The sequence below is a fragment of the Raphanus sativus genome, chromosome 4 (genome assembly GCF_000801105.2).
Source record: "Raphanus sativus cultivar WK10039 chromosome 4, ASM80110v3, whole genome shotgun sequence".
NCBI classification, from domain to species: domain Eukaryota; kingdom Viridiplantae; phylum Streptophyta; class Magnoliopsida; order Brassicales; family Brassicaceae; genus Raphanus; species Raphanus sativus.
The window spans coordinates 6,289,893-6,309,137 of record NC_079514.1 but is presented as its reverse complement, the minus strand read 5'-3'; the positions used below and the strand labels follow the sequence as shown (position 1 = coordinate 6,309,137).

The 19,245-nt window shown below is 39.2% G+C and overlaps 8 protein-coding genes across 13 annotated transcripts; 5 read left to right on the top strand and 3 right to left on the bottom strand.

Moving 5' to 3' along the window:
- Window positions 1-109: 109 nt before the first annotated feature.
- On the top strand, window positions 110-1,831 carry LOC130511976 (protein LSD1-like). 5 transcript variants are annotated; one of them, XM_057009980.1, is made up of 8 exons: window positions 110-274; window positions 372-439; window positions 536-679; window positions 782-892; window positions 982-1,109; window positions 1,185-1,268; window positions 1,355-1,426; window positions 1,517-1,831. In XM_057009980.1, the coding sequence occupies exons 3-8, from the start codon at window positions 538-540 to the stop codon at window positions 1,556-1,558; spliced, it is 579 nt and encodes a 192-aa protein (XP_056865960.1). In that variant the 5' UTR covers window positions 110-274; window positions 372-439; window positions 536-537; the 3' UTR covers window positions 1,559-1,831. The 5 variants fall into 5 exon arrangements, with proteins under 5 accessions (XP_056865960.1, XP_056865958.1, XP_056865959.1 ...); XM_057009978.1 differs by having other exon boundaries at window positions 114-274; window positions 773-892; XM_057009979.1 differs by having other exon boundaries at window positions 115-274; window positions 1,352-1,426.
- A 230-nt stretch (window positions 1,832-2,061) lies between these two features.
- Window positions 2,062-2,740, top strand: LOC108855842 (uncharacterized). Its single transcript, XM_018629756.2, has one exon. It carries the CDS (start codon window positions 2,149-2,151, stop codon window positions 2,569-2,571), a length of 423 nt encoding a protein of 140 aa, XP_018485258.2. The 5' UTR covers window positions 2,062-2,148; the 3' UTR covers window positions 2,572-2,740.
- Window positions 2,741-2,790: 50 nt separating this feature from the next.
- LOC130511975 (uncharacterized) lies at window positions 2,791-3,898 on the bottom strand. The gene has a single exon (XM_057009975.1). It carries the CDS (start codon window positions 3,782-3,784, stop codon window positions 3,014-3,016), a length of 771 nt encoding a protein of 256 aa, XP_056865955.1. The 5' UTR covers window positions 3,785-3,898; the 3' UTR covers window positions 2,791-3,013.
- A 1,174-nt stretch (window positions 3,899-5,072) lies between these two features.
- Window positions 5,073-5,969, bottom strand: LOC130511895 (calcium-binding protein CML42-like). The gene has a single exon (XM_057009736.1). The coding sequence runs from the start codon at window positions 5,817-5,819 to the stop codon at window positions 5,214-5,216; it is 606 nt and encodes a 201-aa protein (XP_056865716.1). The 5' UTR covers window positions 5,820-5,969; the 3' UTR covers window positions 5,073-5,213.
- Window positions 5,970-6,583: 614 nt separating this feature from the next.
- Window positions 6,584-8,235, bottom strand: LOC130511145 (protein NSP-INTERACTING KINASE 2-like). Its single transcript, XM_057008007.1, has 2 exons — window positions 6,974-8,235; window positions 6,584-6,879 (listed from the first exon to the last, which is right to left on the bottom strand). The coding sequence occupies exons 1-2, from the start codon at window positions 8,229-8,231 to the stop codon at window positions 6,584-6,586; spliced, it is 1,554 nt and encodes a 517-aa protein (XP_056863987.1). The 5' UTR covers window positions 8,232-8,235.
- A 2,902-nt stretch (window positions 8,236-11,137) lies between these two features.
- Window positions 11,138-13,088, top strand: LOC108854806 (berberine bridge enzyme-like 21). The gene has a single exon (XM_018628472.2). It carries the CDS (start codon window positions 11,138-11,140, stop codon window positions 12,989-12,991), a length of 1,854 nt encoding a protein of 617 aa, XP_018483974.2. The 3' UTR covers window positions 12,992-13,088.
- Window positions 13,089-15,371: 2,283 nt separating this feature from the next.
- LOC108854805 (berberine bridge enzyme-like 21) lies at window positions 15,372-17,205 on the top strand. Its single transcript, XM_018628471.2, has one exon. It carries the CDS (start codon window positions 15,465-15,467, stop codon window positions 17,082-17,084), a length of 1,620 nt encoding a protein of 539 aa, XP_018483973.2. The 5' UTR covers window positions 15,372-15,464; the 3' UTR covers window positions 17,085-17,205.
- A 507-nt stretch (window positions 17,206-17,712) lies between these two features.
- On the top strand, window positions 17,713-19,127 carry LOC108851654 (CDPK-related kinase 5-like). 2 transcript variants are annotated; one of them, XR_001949348.2, is made up of 4 exons: window positions 17,713-18,217; window positions 18,289-18,388; window positions 18,461-18,722; window positions 18,799-18,936. XR_001949348.2 is itself a non-coding variant. In XM_057007100.1 (4 exons), exons 2-4 carry the CDS (start codon window positions 18,513-18,515, stop codon window positions 18,963-18,965), a joined length of 303 nt encoding a protein of 100 aa, XP_056863080.1. In that variant the 5' UTR covers window positions 17,714-18,388; window positions 18,461-18,512; the 3' UTR covers window positions 18,966-19,127. The 2 variants fall into 2 exon arrangements, 1 of the variants encoding a protein (XP_056863080.1); XM_057007100.1 differs by having other exon boundaries at window positions 17,714-18,388; window positions 18,461-18,568; window positions 18,643-18,722; window positions 18,799-19,127.
- Window positions 19,128-19,245: the final 118 nt, after the last annotated feature.

Below are 19,245 nucleotides of genomic sequence, written 5' to 3'. Positions count from 1 at the left end.
GAACGGACAGGTTATAACTTATAAATAATATAAAGCGCGTTTTAAGACCGCTCTAGTTGTCCGAACGCGTCAAGTAAAAATAATAAAAAATAAAAATCATTAAATATAAAACAAAATCGTAAATTGCTAAATACAGAGAAAGAAAAAAAGGGGAAAATTTCGAAATCTTTATTGTCCATATCTCTCTCAATTTGGATTGGCTTTTCTTCTTCGGGATATCGGCTCTAGCGTTCGCGGGGTTTTGCAATCGAGATCCCTCTTCCATCTCCAATCGGTACGATCAATAAGAACCAATCTCTTTTTTTTATTTTCTTGAATTTTGTAATCTTCGACACTGTCCGTTTTGATTCATATGTAATAATGGATTGCAGAAGCTTTGGGCTTTGAATTGGATTTTTTGGGTTTCGGTTTCAAATCCAGCTCCTTTGTGAAAAATCAGGTGAGTCTGTTCTGTTATGTTCTTTAGGTTTAGTATTGAGACATGGTTGGCTGCAATTGTGATTGATTCTTTGATCAATTAAAAAAAAAAAAGCAGAGATGCAGGACCAGCTGGTATGTCATGGCTGTAGAAATACATTGGTCTATCCTAGAGGAGCTACCAACGTTCGCTGTGCCTTATGTAACACTATCAACATGGTCCCTCTTCATCCTCATCCTCCTCCTCCTCCTCATCATCATGGTATCTATATATAAATATGATTTTTTTACTCTTTCTACCAATACTATGCCTTTGCAAACTACATTTTATGACTTGTTTGAGTTCTGAACACAGCTCATTTAGGGATGGACATGGCTCACATTGTATGTGGTGGTTGTCGTACAATGCTTATGTATACTCGTGGGGCGAATAGTGTAAGATGCTCTTGCTGTCAGACTGTGAACCTTGTCCCAGGTATACTCTTTCTAGAATCTGTCTTTCACTTGATCAGCACTGTTCTGTCTGCTGAAAAATGTGTTTTAACTTTTATGAAAACCTGACAGCAACCCCACCCGCACACGCCAATCAGCCTGCGCATATCAGCTGTGGGAACTGTCGAACAACCCTCATGTATCCTTACGGTGCACCATCTGTTAGATGCGCTGTTTGCCAGTTCGTTACTAACGTTAATGTGAGTATTAAGTACAAAAGATCTTCTTAATTGGCATTTGATTTCTGATTTTTTATTTGTTTCCATCATCTGCAGATGGGCAATGGAAGGGTGCCTTTCCCAACTAACCTGCCAAATGGAACAGCAGCCTCTCCTGGTTCAATGCCCTCTACATCCACTGTGAGTTATCATCAGATTATGGTTTCCGTAGAATCTTAAGGAACTGATACTTACTCTGTTCATCGGTTTTAACCCTTTTCCAGCAGTCAACACCACCGTCTCAGACCCAAACCGTCGTCGTAGAAAACCCCATGTCTGTTAACGAAAGTGGAAAGTTGGTGAGTGTCATTTTTTTCTCGTCTTATTTAGACATCATTATAAGAAGGTTTTGATGAAGTGACTTAAACACACACACACAACTTTTGCAGGTGAGCAATGTTGTGGTTGGAGTGACAACAGAAAAGAAATAACCCACAAGATGATTTCAGTCTCTATCCCTGCGTCTGGTTTGTGCATATTACATACGCGGAAAAGTGACTGTTTTATGTTATATCCTTGACTCCTTTTTTTTTAACCCCCAAGAAAAAAAAGGCTCTCAGAATGTTTTGGTTTTTTGTTTTCTTACAAAGTTGATGAACACAAAGGTTTTTGGTCCAACAATCTGCCATTCCTATTTGCAGACTTTGTAAACTTCATTGGCCCTTTGTGGCATTGTTAATCTATGTATTCATATTTGATCAAAATTTAAGATGAAATTAACAACTTTGTCAAGAAAAATATAAAATTTATACCAAAATGGGTTTATATCTCACCTTTATCTGGTTCATGTTCATCAAGCTCATGACAATAAGCATGACTTTTGAATATTGAGATTTAGGTAAGAAGTAGAAATCCAACATCAGCCTCCAACACATTATTCTCCTAACTCATCCCTAACTACGATCTCCACTCTATAAAATCACAACACCATTGACTCCATAAACCATCACAAGCAACTTCCACATAAAAGCAACTCTCTCTCTGATAAAAGTCCAAGAACACAAACAAGTCAGCTACTACAATGTCAATCTCAAAAGTCTCTCTCTGTCTGATCTTTCTCACCTTCCTCACTTCTCCACTTGTGCTATGCTCTCGCAGCCCAAAAATGGCGGTAGCAGAATCAGCCGCAATAGAGAAGAAGCTCCAGAAAACGCATGTTCATCCTCCGGTATTGCCTGTTCCTGAATCCACCGAGGTTTATTCATCACCCTCCATGGTCAAGATTGATGATGAACCTGCAACAAATTCTGCGATATCCGGGTTTTTCAGGTCTAAATTCCCATTCCAAGGATGGCCTTTCCACAAGTATGGCTCTTTCCCAATGGCTAAGCCTGCAAGTCCTTCTGTTCCTACCACAACACCGGCTACTGGAGCTGAGGAAGAGGAATCTGAGAAGGTGCCTTCTTCACCAAGCAAAGGAAACAGAGATGGTGGCAACGCATGATTATATGAAGACAAGAAAATGTACTTACTACTAAAACCTTATCGTGTTTAATGACGGTTGAATCTTTATCCACTAATTTTACATAAATGTATCGAATAAAAATGTATCATGTACTATAAATGCTATGTGACATTTTACATGGATAATGAAATGAATACAATTAATCTTATCTACTTAGCTCGGTGTAATGCAAATATAAAACTGATTGCAAATTTAAAGGATTGCAAATAAGATGGTGAGATAACAAGAGACAAGTTTTAATTGGAATCTCTCCGACAAGAAACAAAAGCAGATAAAAGCAAAGACACACTCACTTGTCAACAAATCTACAAAACTTTAAGGATAGATCAGAGAGATTGCGGCTAAAGCTATGAAACACTGATTCTTAATAAATTGCCTTCACAGTCTCACAAATACAAAACGCATTCTCTGGCTAACATAATCACTGCTGCTGCTGCTGATTAGGCGGCGGTGGTGGAATGCCAGAACGCGGTGGAGCAAACCCACCGGGAGGAGGATGCATTCCAGGGTGAGGCTGAGGCGGTCCTTGCATCCCATGAGGCGGCGGAGGACCTCTCATAATAGGCGGAGGACCCATCGGCCTCTGCCCATACGGAGGCGGCGGCGGTCCACCAAACTGCGGCCTCATACCGTAAGGCTGCTGCATCGGAGGAAGACCTCTCCCCATCGGAGGAGGACCACCACCGAAAGCCGGAGGCGGACCCGGAATCATCTGTCCTCCAGGAGGTCTCATAACCGGAGGCCTAGAGATCTGAGGCTGCATCATCCCCGGAGCAGGCCCACCAACTCCACGAACAGGCCCAGCAAGCCCAGGCTGGGCCTGAACAAGCGGGCCCGTAGGAACTCCACGTCCAGCAGCACGACCGATCCCAGGGCCAGCGACAACACCACCTCCTGACCCTCCCTTGGCACGTGACTCTTCGGGAGGAGGCGGTCCTTCCACCGTGATGGAGATAACCTCTTCGCCTCTGAGCAACACCAAGCCGAGCGTACGGCGATCTTCTCTCTCTTCGTTGATCTTCTTCCCTTTCGCTGGAGGAAGCTTGCGGAACTCCTCGCAGTCTCCGAGGACGAGGTTCATGTGGCGATCGAAGGCCATGAACTTTCCGATCAGCTGTCTTCCGTCTTGGATCGTTACTCGCATCCTGTAGTTTACGAACTGGAGCATCTTGGAGCTCTTAGACATCGACATTGTCGACGATTCGGTAGTGAAATCCGCGACGACGCTTGTGTTGATAATCGGCTGTACGCCGGAGGTTTCGTAACGTAACAGATCGAGCGTAGAGCCAAAATCACTAGGGTTTTGTTGGAGAAAGACGCTATTTATTATGGGCTTACATTCTTAAATGGGCCTAAATATACTTGAGGACAATGCTTCACATTTGGTTAAATTGTATAGCACGCAGATAAAAAATAACAAAATAGCATTAATTAAAAAATATTTTATATTTGGTTTAGGATTTAGTGATTAAGATTTATAGTTTAATATTTTAGTATTTAAGGATAGAAGTTTAGAATTTGAAATAATTTAATCATTTTGTTTTTAGTTAATGTTAATTTATTTATTTTTCTTTGTATGTTAATTTTATCATAATGTTTTTGTGTTATCTAATACATTTGTCTTTTGTTTCTAATTTTGTATCTTTTCACTAGCTTTGGATTGATTAAATAGTTTGAAATTAAATACATAAACTATTAGTTTAAATTTTGAATATTTATTTTAATATTAGTTTCCATTTTTGTAAGTCAAGTTTGAAATTCACTATTTAAGATTTTTTTTTCTGTGTTTAGAGATATTCATTCGGATTCAGGAAAGGTTTGGGTTATATCCAGAATCCAACATGTTGTGCTATAAAATCAGTTCAATATTGAGCTATAAAATACGTGTCCAAAATGTGACATGGAGAGTCATATATTCTTTTCTTGTTCATCAATCTTGAAGAGCTACAGCTCCCACGGTCTCACGGAACTATATGTGTTGCTTAGCGGCAGAGCCGGCTGAGGAGTACATGTAAGTTAAGACACATTTGCAAAGAGTCTTTTCTTTCTTCCTAAAAAAATTAGGGTCCTATTCTACTAAGAAGCTGGCTTCTGACTCTCTGGAAAGGTTTAGACTTTTGCCAGCTTTGTGTAAGAACGGTTGCAAATTTATCTTTAATCTAATAGATGACAAAAAAAAAAATTCTACTAAGAACTATAAATATTTGTGTCCTAATTTTCAAAATTTACCACAGCATAACTATTGTTATAAATATTAGTGTCCTTTTTTTCCTTTTTTTTTGGACACGCATAAATATTAATGTCCTAATTTGCGTGTCTTCCATGACAATCAACTACACAAATGTTATGACATAGCTCCACTTTGTGCTCTCTCTGCATCGAACTGATTATTATTACAAGGGTATCCACCAGTCATGAGTAGCTTAGCTACAAGCCCGGTAATCATGTTGTTACACGACAATACTAACAAACAACAAGTGTTCTGTGTATAAATAAAATTTTCATTTGAATCTGATCATTACATTCAGAACTTCAGATAAATCTATCTGAAATTTAAAATTACATGAGATAAATCCAATTGAGAAAATGAAAAGAAAAAAAATTGACTTGGTTAATGAAAATCAAGAAGGGACGACAACGGTGCGCATCATGTTCTTGAACTCGAAAAAGTCAACGCGACCATCTTGGTTCCGGTCAACGGAGTCGATCATCTTCTCCACTCTCTCCATCTCACTTCCTTCAGGCAACCCGAGCTTCTTCAAAACCGCCTGCAGCTCCCTAGCGGAGATAAACCCGTCGCCATTCTCGTCGAACACCTTAAACGCCTCCGCGAGATCCGCCTCCTCAGCGGCGGCGGCTAAATCCGGCGAGGACTCGCCGCATTCTCCTGCTCCGCCGAAGAAGGACTCGTCGAGGGTCTTGTGGAGGGAGGAGAAGTCGTCGAAGTCGAGACCGGTGTTTCCGGGCTGGATGTAGGACTCGACGGTGGATTTGAGGTCGGAGACTGAGAGATCGGCGTCGAGACCGAGACGGGAGAGAGCTTGGTTCAGCTCGTCGACGGTGATGAAACCGTCGCCGTTTTTGTCGAATAAGTCGAAAATGCGTTGGAGACGGAGAGCGTTTAGGCTTGGACTTCGAAGCCTGAAGGATGATGATTGTCTCTCTACTTTCTTGTCGTTCTCTCCGTTGCTCTCCATTGTCTTCTTCTTCGTTGTGACTTGTAACATTGAAATGGTGAGTTAAAGTCTAATTATAGAAAAATTATAAAGGGAACAAGTCCGTATTTGCCGGCGTTGAATTTGTTTGCCCCACCATGTATGAACTCGACCATTTAAACCCATTAAAGAAGATATTAATTGCCTTACATGATGGACTGGTTTGATGCCTTATTAATAAGTTTGTAGATTATTATAAAACTGAAATTGCTTCAAGTTGATAATACAGAATCAACAGTCTGTACATATGTAACTGTCGTTGGCTTTTCAATGGGGGAAAAAACAGACAAGTCACGTCGTAGTAGTTATCAAATTTAATTGGAAATGTTTATATTTGCCAACTAGTCTCATGGCCGGTTGTCTCAGATATCAGAAGCTTCCGAAGTTTTTGACCCGTTTGCATCAGCCAGGCCGGGTATAGTGAACCCATAAAACCATGAAAAAGCCTAGACCAGCTTTAGCTATCAAAGCCCATTTGCAAATATCATTTCTTCAGTTCTTGCAAAATCTCTCAGGAATTATATTAGTAGGATAATCATAGAAACTTCGATTAATTAAGTTTTGGTTTTCGCTTTCTTTCAGTTTTTCTTTTTAGGCTGCTACCACTATTGATAAAATCCAATAAATGATCAAAAAAACTTCAATTTCACAAAGAAAATAGAACATACAAATATGTCTTTAGATCCCTAACAAAACCATAAAACAATTAAAAATCAAAAAACAAAAGAGTAAAGCTTAAAGTTCTTCAATAACCCTAACCTAATTACACCATCTTATTAATGATGCCTTGAGCTAGACTCATGCAAAGAAACCACCATGTCATAAATCTGCGTGAAGCTTGGTTGCTTCAACGGTGGTTTATCAGTACACATAAGTCCAAGTGTAACCGCTTCCTTAACTTTCTCCAACGTTCTCTTTTCAATCTTCATCTTCTCATCAATCACTCTCTCTACATTACCCGGACAATGAACTCTTATATACTCGAGATACCTCATTTCTGAATCTTCTTGCTCCTCATCAGGTTTCAGATTTGTAATCATCTCCAAAAGAAACAATCCAAACTTGAATATATCTGCAAAATAACACAAAAAAAAAAATAACAAACTTCGCTTATAATCTTTTTAAAAGATTCATATACTTTTCAAGAAGAACAAAAGAGTGTTTACTTGTTGATGAGTTGTTTCCATCTCCAATCTTGAATTGAGAAATCAATGGTTCTTGACCATCACCAGACAACAAAACACTGCTTGTGTCTAGATCATAAATAATCTCAGGCCATTGTTCCGATAGATAAGACACACCTTCCACAACTCCCATAACAACTCTTAACCTCCTTCTCCACGACGAAGCCAACGACGAAGAACTTAGCCAAGTCTCAACGTTTTCTCCATCGGTCCACTCAGTAACCAAAGCCTTCAAGTTTCTGCTACTACACCAACCCAAAACCCTCACCAAGTTCTTATGTCTCACCTTCAAAAAAACCGCCTCGCATTCCTCCTCGAACTCGCGCCTCTTCTCCTTCGAAACCTTCTCTGTATACACCTCGATCTTCGCCTCTCTCCCGTCTCTCAACGTTCCTCTGTAGATATCCACTCCATCCCTCTTGCTCACGAGCCTCTGATCCGAAAACTCATCGGTCGCTGCATCGATCATCGCGGATGTGAACTTGTTGTTGCTTCTCCGACACGTTCTTGGCAAGTAATCAGGTCTTTTGAGACATAACCATCCCAAGCAACAACAGAGAAGGATCACCACCACTATCGAAAACACAATCAACAAGACTTTCATCTTGTAACGGTTCGCATCTGGAAGCAAACCGGAATGTACGAAACTGGTTGCGCTAAACCGTTTCAAGAACTCTGAATCCGAGATCGAGAATCGGTTATAAGAGAGATTTAAACGGGTCAAGTTCGTTAACCGGGAGAGACTATGAACCGGAAGAGAACCGGATAACTTGTTGTAACTCAGGTCGATGGTCCGAACCTGAGCACAGGAGAGAACGTTCGTGGGGAACTCAGTCTCGAGAGAGTTGTTAACGAGCTGGATCTCGAGGACGGTGAGAGGACAGTACTTCCAGAAGAAGTCGAAAGAGAGGTAGAGCGCGGCGGTTTTAGGGCGGCTGTGGATTCTGATCTTGGGGAAGGAGTCGTCGTCGACGCAGTTAGGGTTTTTGGACTCGTTGCAGAGGTGGCTCGCGACGATCGTGGAGCGGAAGATCTCGACGATGTCCTGAGGAGATGAAGTGTTGTTGTTGTTGCAGTAACGGAGGAGAGGATTGTGGAGGCAGTTTGTGGTGATGGTGGTGGCGAAGTCGGGAGGTGGAGTGAGAGTGGCGAGATCTTCGAGTACTGTGGCTGAGAGAACAGAGAAGGGAAGAAAGTGTGTGAGGAAAGAGAGGAAGAAGATGAAGAGAGAAGACGCCATTGCGGAGTTTTGCTGTTACGTGAGAGAGAAGCTAAGAGTGGTTGTTTTATGTTTGTATATGAGGTGGTGTTGTTGGCGGTTATTTTGAAACAGAGTGGTGATCGTGTGTTTAGAGCTGAAATGTATATCAAATATTGTTATATAATTTTACCGAAAAAAAAATATTGTTAAATAAAAAAAAAAAGATTATTCAAATATCTGTGGGGAAATTGGGGAAAATAAAATATATTTCCAAGGTTCAAACATGCTCAATGTGACGGATGAAGAACTGAACAAATTTTTATTTGAGAAACTGATTAAATAGAAATTTTAAAATTTGGTCACTTTGTTTATCATAAAAATTGAATAGAAAACATTTACTTATAAATTCCTCCATATTAAAAAAAAGGAATACAGTGGAATCTTAGTGTAATAATTTAACTACAAATTAATTTAATTGATATAAGTTGAATATAACGAATTCATTGTACTATTTTCTACGAATCACCAAAGTGTTTCAGATTTTGGAACATCTACGCTATTTACACTTACCTTTTCCTCAAGAAACCGATCCCAAAAGAAGGAAATGAGAAGATTTGGAGAACAATGTTGAACCTCAACCGTGTGTGGATGCACTGGAACCCTTACGGTGGAGTGATGAACGAGATTCTGGCGACCGCCACAGGGGTTTCTCACTGGAAAGGAAACTTGTTCAAGTTTCTATACTATACAACATGGAACGACGCTAGGTTGGGTTTGATAAGACAACTTTTCAGTGTGGCGGAGCCGTAAGTGTCAACTGTCAAGCAACCCGAGAGAAGCGTTTTTGAATTATAGAGATATTGATATTGGAAGCAATCCAAGTGGAGAGACCAGTGTTGCAAAGGCAAAAGCGGAGATGAATGGATCAAAGTATTTCTTGGAAACTTTAAGAGATTCATTAATGGTTGTTAAAGATAATTAAGTATGATGCTAAAAAATTCTTTAGGTAAGAGCAGAATATTCCTCCTCATAGTGCAATGTGACATTAATATTAACCACATGCATTTTTAAGAAGAAGATAAAGGTAAGTGAGCATGCATTATAGCATGGAAAACGAATAAAAACAAGTCATCATGGAATGAATTCGTGAACGACCACATCATTACTACCAATGTATTTTAAATGTAAGCCATACAAATAAGATCACTATCATTTTCTACTTTTCAACAACAACATAATGTAACAATACAAATCATTTTTTTGTTGATTTATCAATTATCACATTGGATCTTATTATTTAAAGAGAAATTGCACCTCATACACTAAATTTTTGTCTTAACTAAGCTAATATCCTAAATTCCACGCCATGATACATTTTTCCATAGACACAAACTTTTTACATCATAGGCATTTTCTTAATTTCATCATTCTTTTAATATTTTAAACCAATTCACTCTTATTTAAATCTATGATATATCTCTGGATTATTTTCTGTTGACACTTCTTAATTTTACAGCGTTTAGGCCGTAAGGGTTAATTTGGTTTTTGACGTGATTCATCCTGAACATACCCCAGTGCCCCATATGATGTGCATATCCCAGTTTTATGTTAAAAAAAAATTGCAATGTAATGGGATTGTATCATGTACGTCCTAAATATAATCATAGACTCGTCAACAAAGGATGCATTTTAATCTTATTAAACGAGACAAAGTTTCCTTTAAAACAAAATAATTATGGTATAGTGTGCCTAAAAACTATATATCTGTCCAGTGGAGCTTTTAAAATTGTTAACGGAAAAAAAATTGGTGACGGAAGAGGGCTCTTTCTCAACGTAAGAAGACCTAGAAGCAGAAACATAAAAGACGAAAATTAAAAGAGTAATGTAATTCATATTAGTAATAGTCAAACAAATTCTTAATACGTCTCATTTTGTGATTTTGATTGTTGATGATCATTCTTAATTTATATTTCAAAATGTCATATTCGATTTCTCGTATCATTCACATGGTATTTATTAGTGCTACAGAGAGAACAATACATAGGCACAAATAAAACAAGAATTACATACAAAATGATTTTAGAGCCTTTAATTCTATTATTGTCAAAAAGTGGGAAATAAAGCGAACTAGCAAAAACTTTTTTTGTAAAAGATCATGATTTGAGTAGATGAAACCTTTTCGCATTATATATTATAAACATATATCACATTTATAAAATGGTCACGTTGAGTAAAGTCTGCTCTTCGAACTTTTCTTTATTCCTCCACAATCCCACAATCCCACGATCCCGATAGGATTCCAATACCGACGTTGACCAGACTTTTAAACCAGCGATGAAACAACGGAAATTAACTAAATGTTGACCAGCGATCCTTTGCCTTGGTTTATGGTTTATGAGGCTTTTGACTGAGCGTTTATGTATTTGCTTTTAGTTTCATCTGTCTCCTTGTGTGGAGCTTTTAGTCTCAGGAGATAATACATTATCTGCATGCTTAGTTTCTCAGTCTTTTGAGCTTTTTGGGTTGTTGTTTGTTATTCCTGTTGTAAGTTCAGGGTGAAGTTCTAATGGGGAAGTATTGTTTAGAGAAAGAAAAAAAATGTTGACCAATAAAACAAGGAAAATTAAACGAAATTAACGGCTCAAACGTTCCTTTTTATATTATAATATTCTTTTTTTGTATCGAACATCTTTAATATCATTGTGCTACAAAATTACTCTCTAGTTACCTGTATCTATTTTTCTTAATTGCATTTTTGATTGATGTTTAGTGACTTTCAAAAAGAATACAAACGACATTTCTTATCCTTTCCCTAAAAGAAAATAAAAGTATTTGTATACCAACCAGCTATAATTGGTTCAAGAATATTGCTTTATTGATTACAATAGTATAGTAACCACTAACCAAGAGGTCGTGACTTACTGGTGAGTTCTGAATAGTGATGAATGAATACCCATAGTTTTAGACCAAAGAATAAAAAGTCTCCTCGGTTCTATTTTATTTGCCACTTCTCGCCAAATTTTTTTTTAAACGCGTTAAACATTTCAATTCAAATTTGGTTTCAATTAACGAATACAAATATTTTCCGAAACATCTTCTCTCTCTCATCGGTTATAAATAAACAAGTAAGCACAGTACAAAACACAACACGAGACCCAAGAAGAATCTCAATCTCATTTCATTTCATTACCACAATGCCGCGAACCTATCTCTCTGTCGTTTTCTTCCTCCTCTTCCTCTCTCTACCTCTCTCCTCCCTCTCTCAACCATCGCACTCCGTCTACAACTCGTTCCTCAAATGCTTCTCCATGAGAACGAGAACCCCACAAGCCCAAATCGCCAAGAACGTCTTCTCTCCGACCAACCCTTCCTACACCTCCGTCCTCCGCGCTTACATCCGAAACGCGAGGTTCAACACCTCCTCAACTCCCAAACCGACCATCATCGTCACTCCTCGCTCATACAGCCACGTCAGCGCCGCCGTCCTCTGCTCGAAGCCCTTGAACTTCGTCTTCAAGATCCGAAGCGGCGGACACGACTACGACGGTCTCTCCTACGTCTCCGACAAACCGTTTTTCGTCCTCGACATGTCGAACCTCCGCGACGTATCCGTTAACATCGCCGATCAGACGGCGTGGATCTCCGCCGGAGCGACACTCGGCGAGGTTTACTATAAAATCTGGGAGAAAAGCAGAGTCCACGGATTCCCCGCCGGAATTTGTCCGACGGTCGGCGTCGGCGGTCACTTGAGCGGCGGCGGGTACGGTAACATGGTGAGGAAGTACGGTTTGTCGGTGGATCACTTGATCGACGCGAAGATCGTCGACGTGTGGGGCCGTGTTTTGGACCGGAGAGGGATGGGAGAGGATCTCTTCTGGGCGATCTCAGGCGGAGGAGGAGGGAGCTACGGCGTCGTTTTGGGTTACAAGATCAAGCTCGTTCCCGTACCGAAGACAGTTACGGTGTTCAGAGTGGAGCAGTATATGGACTCCGGAGCGGTGGATATGGTTCACAAGTGGCAGTACGTCGGTCCGAAAACCGACAGGAATCTGTTCATGAGGATGCTGATTCAGCCCGTGACGAGGAAGAAGGTGAAGACGGTGAGAGCTTCGGTGGTTGCTCTGTTCTTAGGCAGAGCAGACGACGTCGTTTCGCTTCTAGATAAGGAGCTTCCTGAGCTGGCTTTAAAGAAGGAGAACTGTACGGAGATGACGTGGATGCAGTCTGCTTTGTGGTGGGATAACGATAAGAACGCTACTGAGACCGATCCTAAAGTGTTTCTCGATCGGAACCTCGACTCCTCTAGCTTCGGGAAGAGGAAGTCTGATTACGTTGCGAGGGAGATTCCTAGAGATGGGATTGAGTCTCTGTTCAAGAAGATGATCGAGTTAGGAAAGATCGGATTGGTTTTCAATCCTTACGGTGGGAGAATGGCGGAGATTGCGGAGGACGCAACGCCGTTCCCCCACCGGAATATGCTTTACAAGATTCAGTACTCTGTGAACTGGAAAGAGTCGTCTCCGGAGATTGAGAAGGGTTTCTTGAACCAGGCTAAAGAGCTTCACAGTTTCATGACCAGGTTTGTGAGCATGAGCCCTAGAAGTGCTTACTTGAACTATCGAGATGTTGATATCGGGGTGAACGATCAGGGGAAGGATAGCTACAAGGAAGGAGAGGTTTATGGAAGAATGTATTTTGGAAAGAACTTTGATCGGTTAGTTAAAATTAAAACCAAGGTTGATCCTGGGAACTTCTTTAGGAATGAACAGAGTATACCTACCTTGCCACGCAAGTCATAAGAGATATTTGTTTATCTTTTGATATAAAATTTGAATTTTTCACTTTAATAATGTAATGCTGTGGTGAAGTGTTATAGAATGCATTGGTTTTGGACTATTGTATTGTTTCTCTTTTCACCAAACTTTCAATAAAGTATGTGCCTAGATTGAGAGAGAAGTAATATGTCAAAATTGCTGGTGATGCAAACCAAATCTGAAAACCGGTAGATTGTTGATATTTAGTGTTTGGTTTGGAGTAGTAAATGGTGTTTTTGGACAGTGTTAGCGAATGGACTGTGGTGCATGAGCCGGATACGGGGATGTTAAGAGTAAGACCTGTTCAACAGCCTATTCAACCATTTCCTGTTGTATAGGATCATGATCGCAATCGCACCTCCACAAGTCTCTTTGTTCCAACGTCGATGACTTTCAACAATACATCGATATAACGGCTACAACATCGCCGCCAACAATTGAGGAACGACGAAGTCACCATATTTTATCTAAAATTCTTCTAGTGGCAAGGCTAGGATTGTCAAATAATGTTAATGAATCTATATCCAATTCAATCCAAATCACAGAAATTAATAGATAAAAAAATTAGGTACAAACTGATTAATGAATAAAAAAAACTAATAGATTTAGGAAACTGGATTAAAATAGTTTATATTAAAATGGACAATTAATTATCCATAACCAAACCAATAAAAACTTATAACCAACATAAACTCAAAACAAATATATACAAACAAAGGATTACTAAACCAAAGTTATATAGTACTAAGTTCTATTTATCTTTTCATATATATAAATCAATTTTAATAAACCATATCTAACTTAATTTTTCTTATATATAAAATTATATTTGGTTGTTTTCATAAACCAAGTCTAATCATGATTTATTGTCAAAACTGTAAAATTAAGTTTTTCACCAAAATTGTAAAATCAATTTTTTCACCAAAACCATGAAAACTCTTTTGTCAATTTTTTTTCCGCACTGCCAAAATCATGAAATCATACTTTCCTCTTAAAATAGCAAAAGTACATATTCCCACTAAAACCACAAATCATATTTTTCTATGATTACTGTAAAATTGTGTTCAATTTCTACTAAAACCGTAAAATAACTGTAAAATCATAATTTCTTGCTAACTAACTGTAAAAAAATAATTCTTTATTTAAATATTAAATATATGATAAAATAATGGTATTATGTATTTTAAAATAAACAAAAACGTATTATGACATAACTCAACAGTGAAATCAATTAACAGAAACATAAGGCCACACATTCAATTTGCTTGAAGTCTCTTAATTATTAGGGATGGCGCTGGACGGGTACCTGACCGGGGGACGGCCAAACTATGGTCGGAGCCACGGTAGTTGAACCGGTGGTTTTGCTGTCGACTAACTAACCAGCAAGGAATAGAAAAGATATAGTAACAGTTTGAATGTCTCCATCGTGTCATTGGCAGACCTTGACCCCTATAGCTATACAACTCTGAGGAATCGATGATGGATTTTTTTTTTTCGAATTGTTAACCAATGGTATCTTTTCATGAGATGAACATAGAGCATCAGTCCATTGAGAAGTTATATGAAGTTGTGAGAGTATTAAGAGATTCGAAATATAGTGCCGGAAACAAAGCACATCATGAAGTAATATTCACTAGATTTAGATTTGTTATCATCAAAATTCATGTACTTATTATGATAGCGCGCGAACTCTCTTTTTCAATTATATAATTTTTAAAAACAACCCAAATATTCATAAATGTGAGGACATGATAAGAAGAGAAGACATAGAAATCAACAATCCAATTGATTTCATTCTAAAAATCAACAATCCAATTGAAACCAAGATGATGGACTTTCCCTAACAAGAAGTCAACACATATCAGTTAACATAATAAGAAGAGAAGACAAAGAAAATATTGTAATTTGATAAGACAGTAAAACAAATAAATAACTAATAATTTAGTCTAGTCTAAACCTAACTAATTAAAAAACAATATGATTTTAATAAATTTAACATATTTTTTAAAAAATCATTAACAGTAAGTCAAAAACAATTCATCAAACAAATATCTTCATTCTTTTTTCAAACAAATATGCAAAATTTTCTCTTTAAACCTGTTTTTTTCTTCTCCAGTTTCCTGTGAAGTTCATAACCCAACCTTTGCTACAGAGTCACGGACACCAAGCCACCAACTAATGCTACGAAAATTGATTAAACATATAAAATAAAATTATAAAATGTGCAGTGGATGAGAATCAAAACAATTATAGAATGATATAAATAATATAAGTAGATACTTTAACATTTTCTTCCCCTAAAATCAGATATTATACCAAATAAAAAATTATCGATAATGGAGTTAAAATAAACAATTACTAGAAAAACTGAAAAAGTTACGGACATCCTCTGTCTCGCTGTTATAAAAGTACATAACAATACATAGAAGAAGAACAAAGCAAACGAATCATTTCAACAATGATTAAAACACAAACCTTTGTCTCTGTTCTTCTCTCTCTCTTCTTCTTCGTCTCTCTCCCTATCTCCTCGCTCGCCGCACCTCCCTCCTCGGCATCTGTCTACGAATCCTTCGTTCAATGTTTCTCCGACAAGACTAAATCCACACAAGCCCAAGTCGCCAAAAATGTCTTCTCTCAGACAAACCCTTCTTACTCCTCAGTCCTCCGAGCTTACATCCGAAACGCGAGGTTCAACACTTCCTCCACTCCCAAACCAACAATCATCGTCACTCCTCGCACCTATAACCACGTCAGCGCCGCCGTCCTCTGCTCGAAGCCCTTAAACTTCGTCTTCAAGATCCGAAGCGGCGGGCACGACTACGACGGTCTCTCCTACATCTCCGACAAACCGTTCTTCATACTCGACATGTCGAATCTCCGCGACGTAACCGTCAACATCGCCGATCAGACGGCGTGGATCTCCGCCGGAGCGACACTCGGCGAGGTTTACTACGGGATTTGGCGGAAAAGCAATGTCCACGGGTTCCCCGCCGGAGTTTGTCCGACGGTCGGCGTCGGCGGTCACTTGAGCGGCGGTGGGTACGGTAACATGGTGAGGAAGTTCGGTTTGTCTGTGGACTACGTGGAGGACGCGAACATCGTCGACGTGAACGGTCGTGTTTTGGACAGGAAAGCGATGGGAGAGGATCTTTTCTGGGCGATCTCCGGCGGAGGAGGAGCTAGCTTCGGCGTCGTTTTGGGTTACAAGATCAAGCTCGTTCCTGTACCAGCAATCGTGACGGTGTTCAGAGTGGAGCAGTATATGGACTCCGGAGCGGTGGACATGGTTCACAAGTGGCAGTCCGTCGGTCCGAAAACGGACAGGAACCTGTTCATGAGGATGCTGATTCAACCCGTTACGAAGAAGAAGGTGAAGACGGTGAGAGCTTCCGTGGTTGCTCTGTTCTTAGGCAGAGCGGACGACGTCGTTTCGCTTCTAGCTAAGGAGTTCCCAGAGCTGGGACTCAAGAAGGAGGCTTGCGAGGAGATGACGTGGATGCAGTCTGCTCTATGGTGGGATAACAACGAGAACGCTACCAAGACTGATCCCAAAGTGTTTCTCGATAGGGATCTTGATTCCGCTAGCTTCGGGAAGAGGAAGTCCGATTACGTTGCGAGGGAGATTCCTAGAGATGGGATTGAGTCTCTGTTCAAGAAGATGATCGAGTTAGGAAAGATCGGATTGGTTTTCAATCCTTACGGTGGGAGAATGGCGGAGGTGGCGGAGGACGCGACGCCGTTCCCGCACCGGAAGAAGCTGTTCAAGATTCAGTACTCTGTGAACTGGAAAGAGTCGTCTGCGGAGATAGAGAAGGGTTACTTGAACCAGGCCAAGGTGCTTTACAGTTTTATGACCGGGTTTGTGAGCAAGAACCCTAGGAATGCTTACTTGAACTACAGAGATGTTGACATCGGTGTGAACGATCACGGGGTGAATAGTTACAAGGAAGGGGAGGTGTATGGGAGGAAGTATTTTGGTATGAATTTTGATCGATTAGTTAAGATTAAGACCGCTGTTGATCCTGGGAACTTCTTCAGGAATGAACAGAGTATACCTACCTTGCCAAGAAAGGCATAAGTTTAAAAAGACTAACCTTTTGTTTTTATTATAAAAATTGAAAAGGTTTGGTTTTGTACTACGAAACCAATAATGTTTGGTGAAGGAGAATATATTAATATATGATTTGGAATATTGAATACCTTGAACTCTATAACAAGATTCTTTTCATTAGGTTAAAAGCTTAAAAGGGGTTGGTATTGATGACAAACACAAAAGTTCAAAACGGTTGATTGTTGAATATAGCTAACCTGATTTTGAAATTCATTGCGAAAGTTACGGAAATTTGGGTTGTTAATCAGTTTATGATTCTCGTGACCAAATTGGTGAATAATAGTGTTGACTTGACTGACTTAGACCAAATTTGGTTGCAATTGTTATACTTAAAAATAATTAATGATGCAAAAAAAAGTAATGATGCAAACTTTGACAATTTGGAAATCAATGGTTTAATATTGTGTAATTGGCATGTAATTGTGTAATTGGCATTTTTATAGTTCATCATCAATTGTACATATATCAGTTTTTTTCTTTTAAATTTACATTAGTCAGCTTCAAGAATACTTAGACCATCATTATCGCTGTTCCTTAGCAAAGTCCTTCAGTATTTTCGAATTAAAAAAAAAAATTATGTATTAAGTCAAGGACGTTCCTTAATTAAGGAACAAAAACAAACGTTCTTATGGGACAGGTGTCGATGAAATATCATCTCTATCTCAAATCTATCTACTCTATTTCTCGTCTTCTTCAGACAAGAAACAAAATTTGATTTTCAATCGAAATGAGTTCAACTCTGTTTTGCTATTCAATCAATCGATCTCCAACGAATACACCGGAAAATTAAGGAGCCGTCGTCGGTCGGAGTAAAGGCGGAGACTTTATCAGTGGAGGAGCAGAAGACACCGGAGAAGAAGAAGAGGAAGAAACCGAGGGTTCTGGTGGTGGGAGGTGGGATCGGAGGTTTAGTGTTTGCTCTCGCGGCGAAGAAGAAAGGGTTCGATGTGGTTGTGTTCGAGAAGGATCTGAGTGCTATAAGAGGAGAAGGACATTACAGAGGTCCGATTCAAATACAGAGCAATGCTTTGGCTGCTCTGGAGGCCATTGATGTTGATGTTGCTGAAGAAGTTATGGACAGTTGATATTGAATCTGTTGGGTATGTTGCACTTGGCCTTCTGTTTTGATGTTCTGTTTTGTGTTAGATGACGACGGCTTTTGCTATTGAAGATGTGAGGAGAGAAGTGAAGATATTGAGAGCTTTGTCTGGTGATCTTTGTTGCTTTAGGCTATGTGAAGGAGGAGAGCTTTTGGATAGAATACTCTCTAGGTAAAAATTAATGGATTATGATGATGATACTCTTCCCAAGTAAGATGTTTTGATGTTTTGTTTTATGTGCAGAGGTGGCAAGTACATAGAGGAAGATGCAAAGACTATTATGATCAGATCTTGAATGTGGTTGCCTTTTGTCATCTCCAAAGTGTTGTACACTGTGATCTCAAACCTGAGGTGGTTAAAAAGATCTTTACTTCCACTTATACATTTGATCTTCTTTGAAGTTTACTTAAAACTGTTTGGATCAGAACTTCTTTTTATGCCTCAAAAGAAGACAGTTCTCAGTTAAAAGCAATAGATTTTGGTTTGTCAGATTACGTGAGAGCAGGTAAAAAAAAATGTTGTCTTCTACTTAGCCTCCACAATCTAGACGACCAACATTTGTTTTTTTATCCATTTTGCAGATGAGAGGCTCAATGACATTGTTGGCAGTGCTTACTACGTAGCACCTGAAGTTCTACATAGATCTTACAGCACAGAAGCTAACAAAACTTCTGAAAAAGCGCTTGGCCTTTTCTCTCCGGATGAACTCATCGGATACCTTCTGTTCCAAACTAATGAATTGGTCTGAGTACATGTAGCTGTCTTTCTATAATTTCTTGGTAGCCATGACAAAAACATGTGATCTATCTTAGGGTCTTTTTATTACTTGTCATACAAGTTGTGCAATTTAATTTACTAGGAAACAACTAAAAGTCCTACCAATAATCAACCCTTTTGAGATTTGTCTTTATCTTTGTTTCTTAACACAAAAAATTAATTAAATAACCTAAAGACTCAAAACTAAGGACAATCAATAATGATGCTCTTACTCTAATATTTGGTAACCAACTGAATTTTTCATTTCAACT

What these genes read in the sequence shown, in the direction of transcription:
- LOC130511976 (XM_057009976.1), top strand. Translation starts at nt 538, where the DNA reads ATGCAGGACCAGCTGGTATGTCATGGCTGTAGAAATACATTGGTCTAT. An exon ending in TCCTCCTCCTCATCATCATG is followed by an intron (nt 680 to 772) that starts GTATCTATATAT and finishes TTCTGAACACAG; the next exon opens with CTCATTTAGGGATGGACATG. An exon ending in GACTGTGAACCTTGTCCCAG is followed by an intron (nt 893 to 981) that starts GTATACTCTTTC and finishes AAAACCTGACAG; the next exon opens with CAACCCCACCCGCACACGCC.
- LOC108855842 (XM_018629756.2), top strand. Translation starts at nt 2,149, where the DNA reads ATGTCAATCTCAAAAGTCTCTCTCTGTCTGATCTTTCTCACCTTCCTC.
- LOC130511975 (XM_057009975.1), bottom strand. Translation starts at nt 3,784, where the DNA reads ATGTCGATGTCTAAGAGCTCCAAGATGCTCCAGTTCGTAAACTACAGG.
- LOC130511895 (XM_057009736.1), bottom strand. Translation starts at nt 5,819, where the DNA reads ATGTTACAAGTCACAACGAAGAAGAAGACAATGGAGAGCAACGGAGAG.
- LOC130511145 (XM_057008007.1), bottom strand. Translation starts at nt 8,231, where the DNA reads ATGGCGTCTTCTCTCTTCATCTTCTTCCTCTCTTTCCTCACACACTTT. An exon ending in TGGAAACAACTCATCAACAA is followed by an intron (nt 6,880 to 6,973) that starts GTAAACACTCTT and finishes GTTATTTTGCAG; the next exon opens with ATATATTCAAGTTTGGATTG.
- LOC108854806 (XM_018628472.2), top strand. Translation starts at nt 11,138, where the DNA reads ATGAATACCCATAGTTTTAGACCAAAGAATAAAAAGTCTCCTCGGTTC.
- LOC108854805 (XM_018628471.2), top strand. Translation starts at nt 15,465, where the DNA reads ATGATTAAAACACAAACCTTTGTCTCTGTTCTTCTCTCTCTCTTCTTC.
- LOC108851654 (XM_057007100.1), top strand. Translation starts at nt 18,513, where the DNA reads ATGTGGTTGCCTTTTGTCATCTCCAAAGTGTTGTACACTGTGATCTCA. An exon ending in ACTGTGATCTCAAACCTGAG is followed by an intron (nt 18,569 to 18,642) that starts GTGGTTAAAAAG and finishes TGTTTGGATCAG; the next exon opens with AACTTCTTTTTATGCCTCAA. An exon ending in GTCAGATTACGTGAGAGCAG is followed by an intron (nt 18,723 to 18,798) that starts GTAAAAAAAAAT and finishes TCCATTTTGCAG; the next exon opens with ATGAGAGGCTCAATGACATT.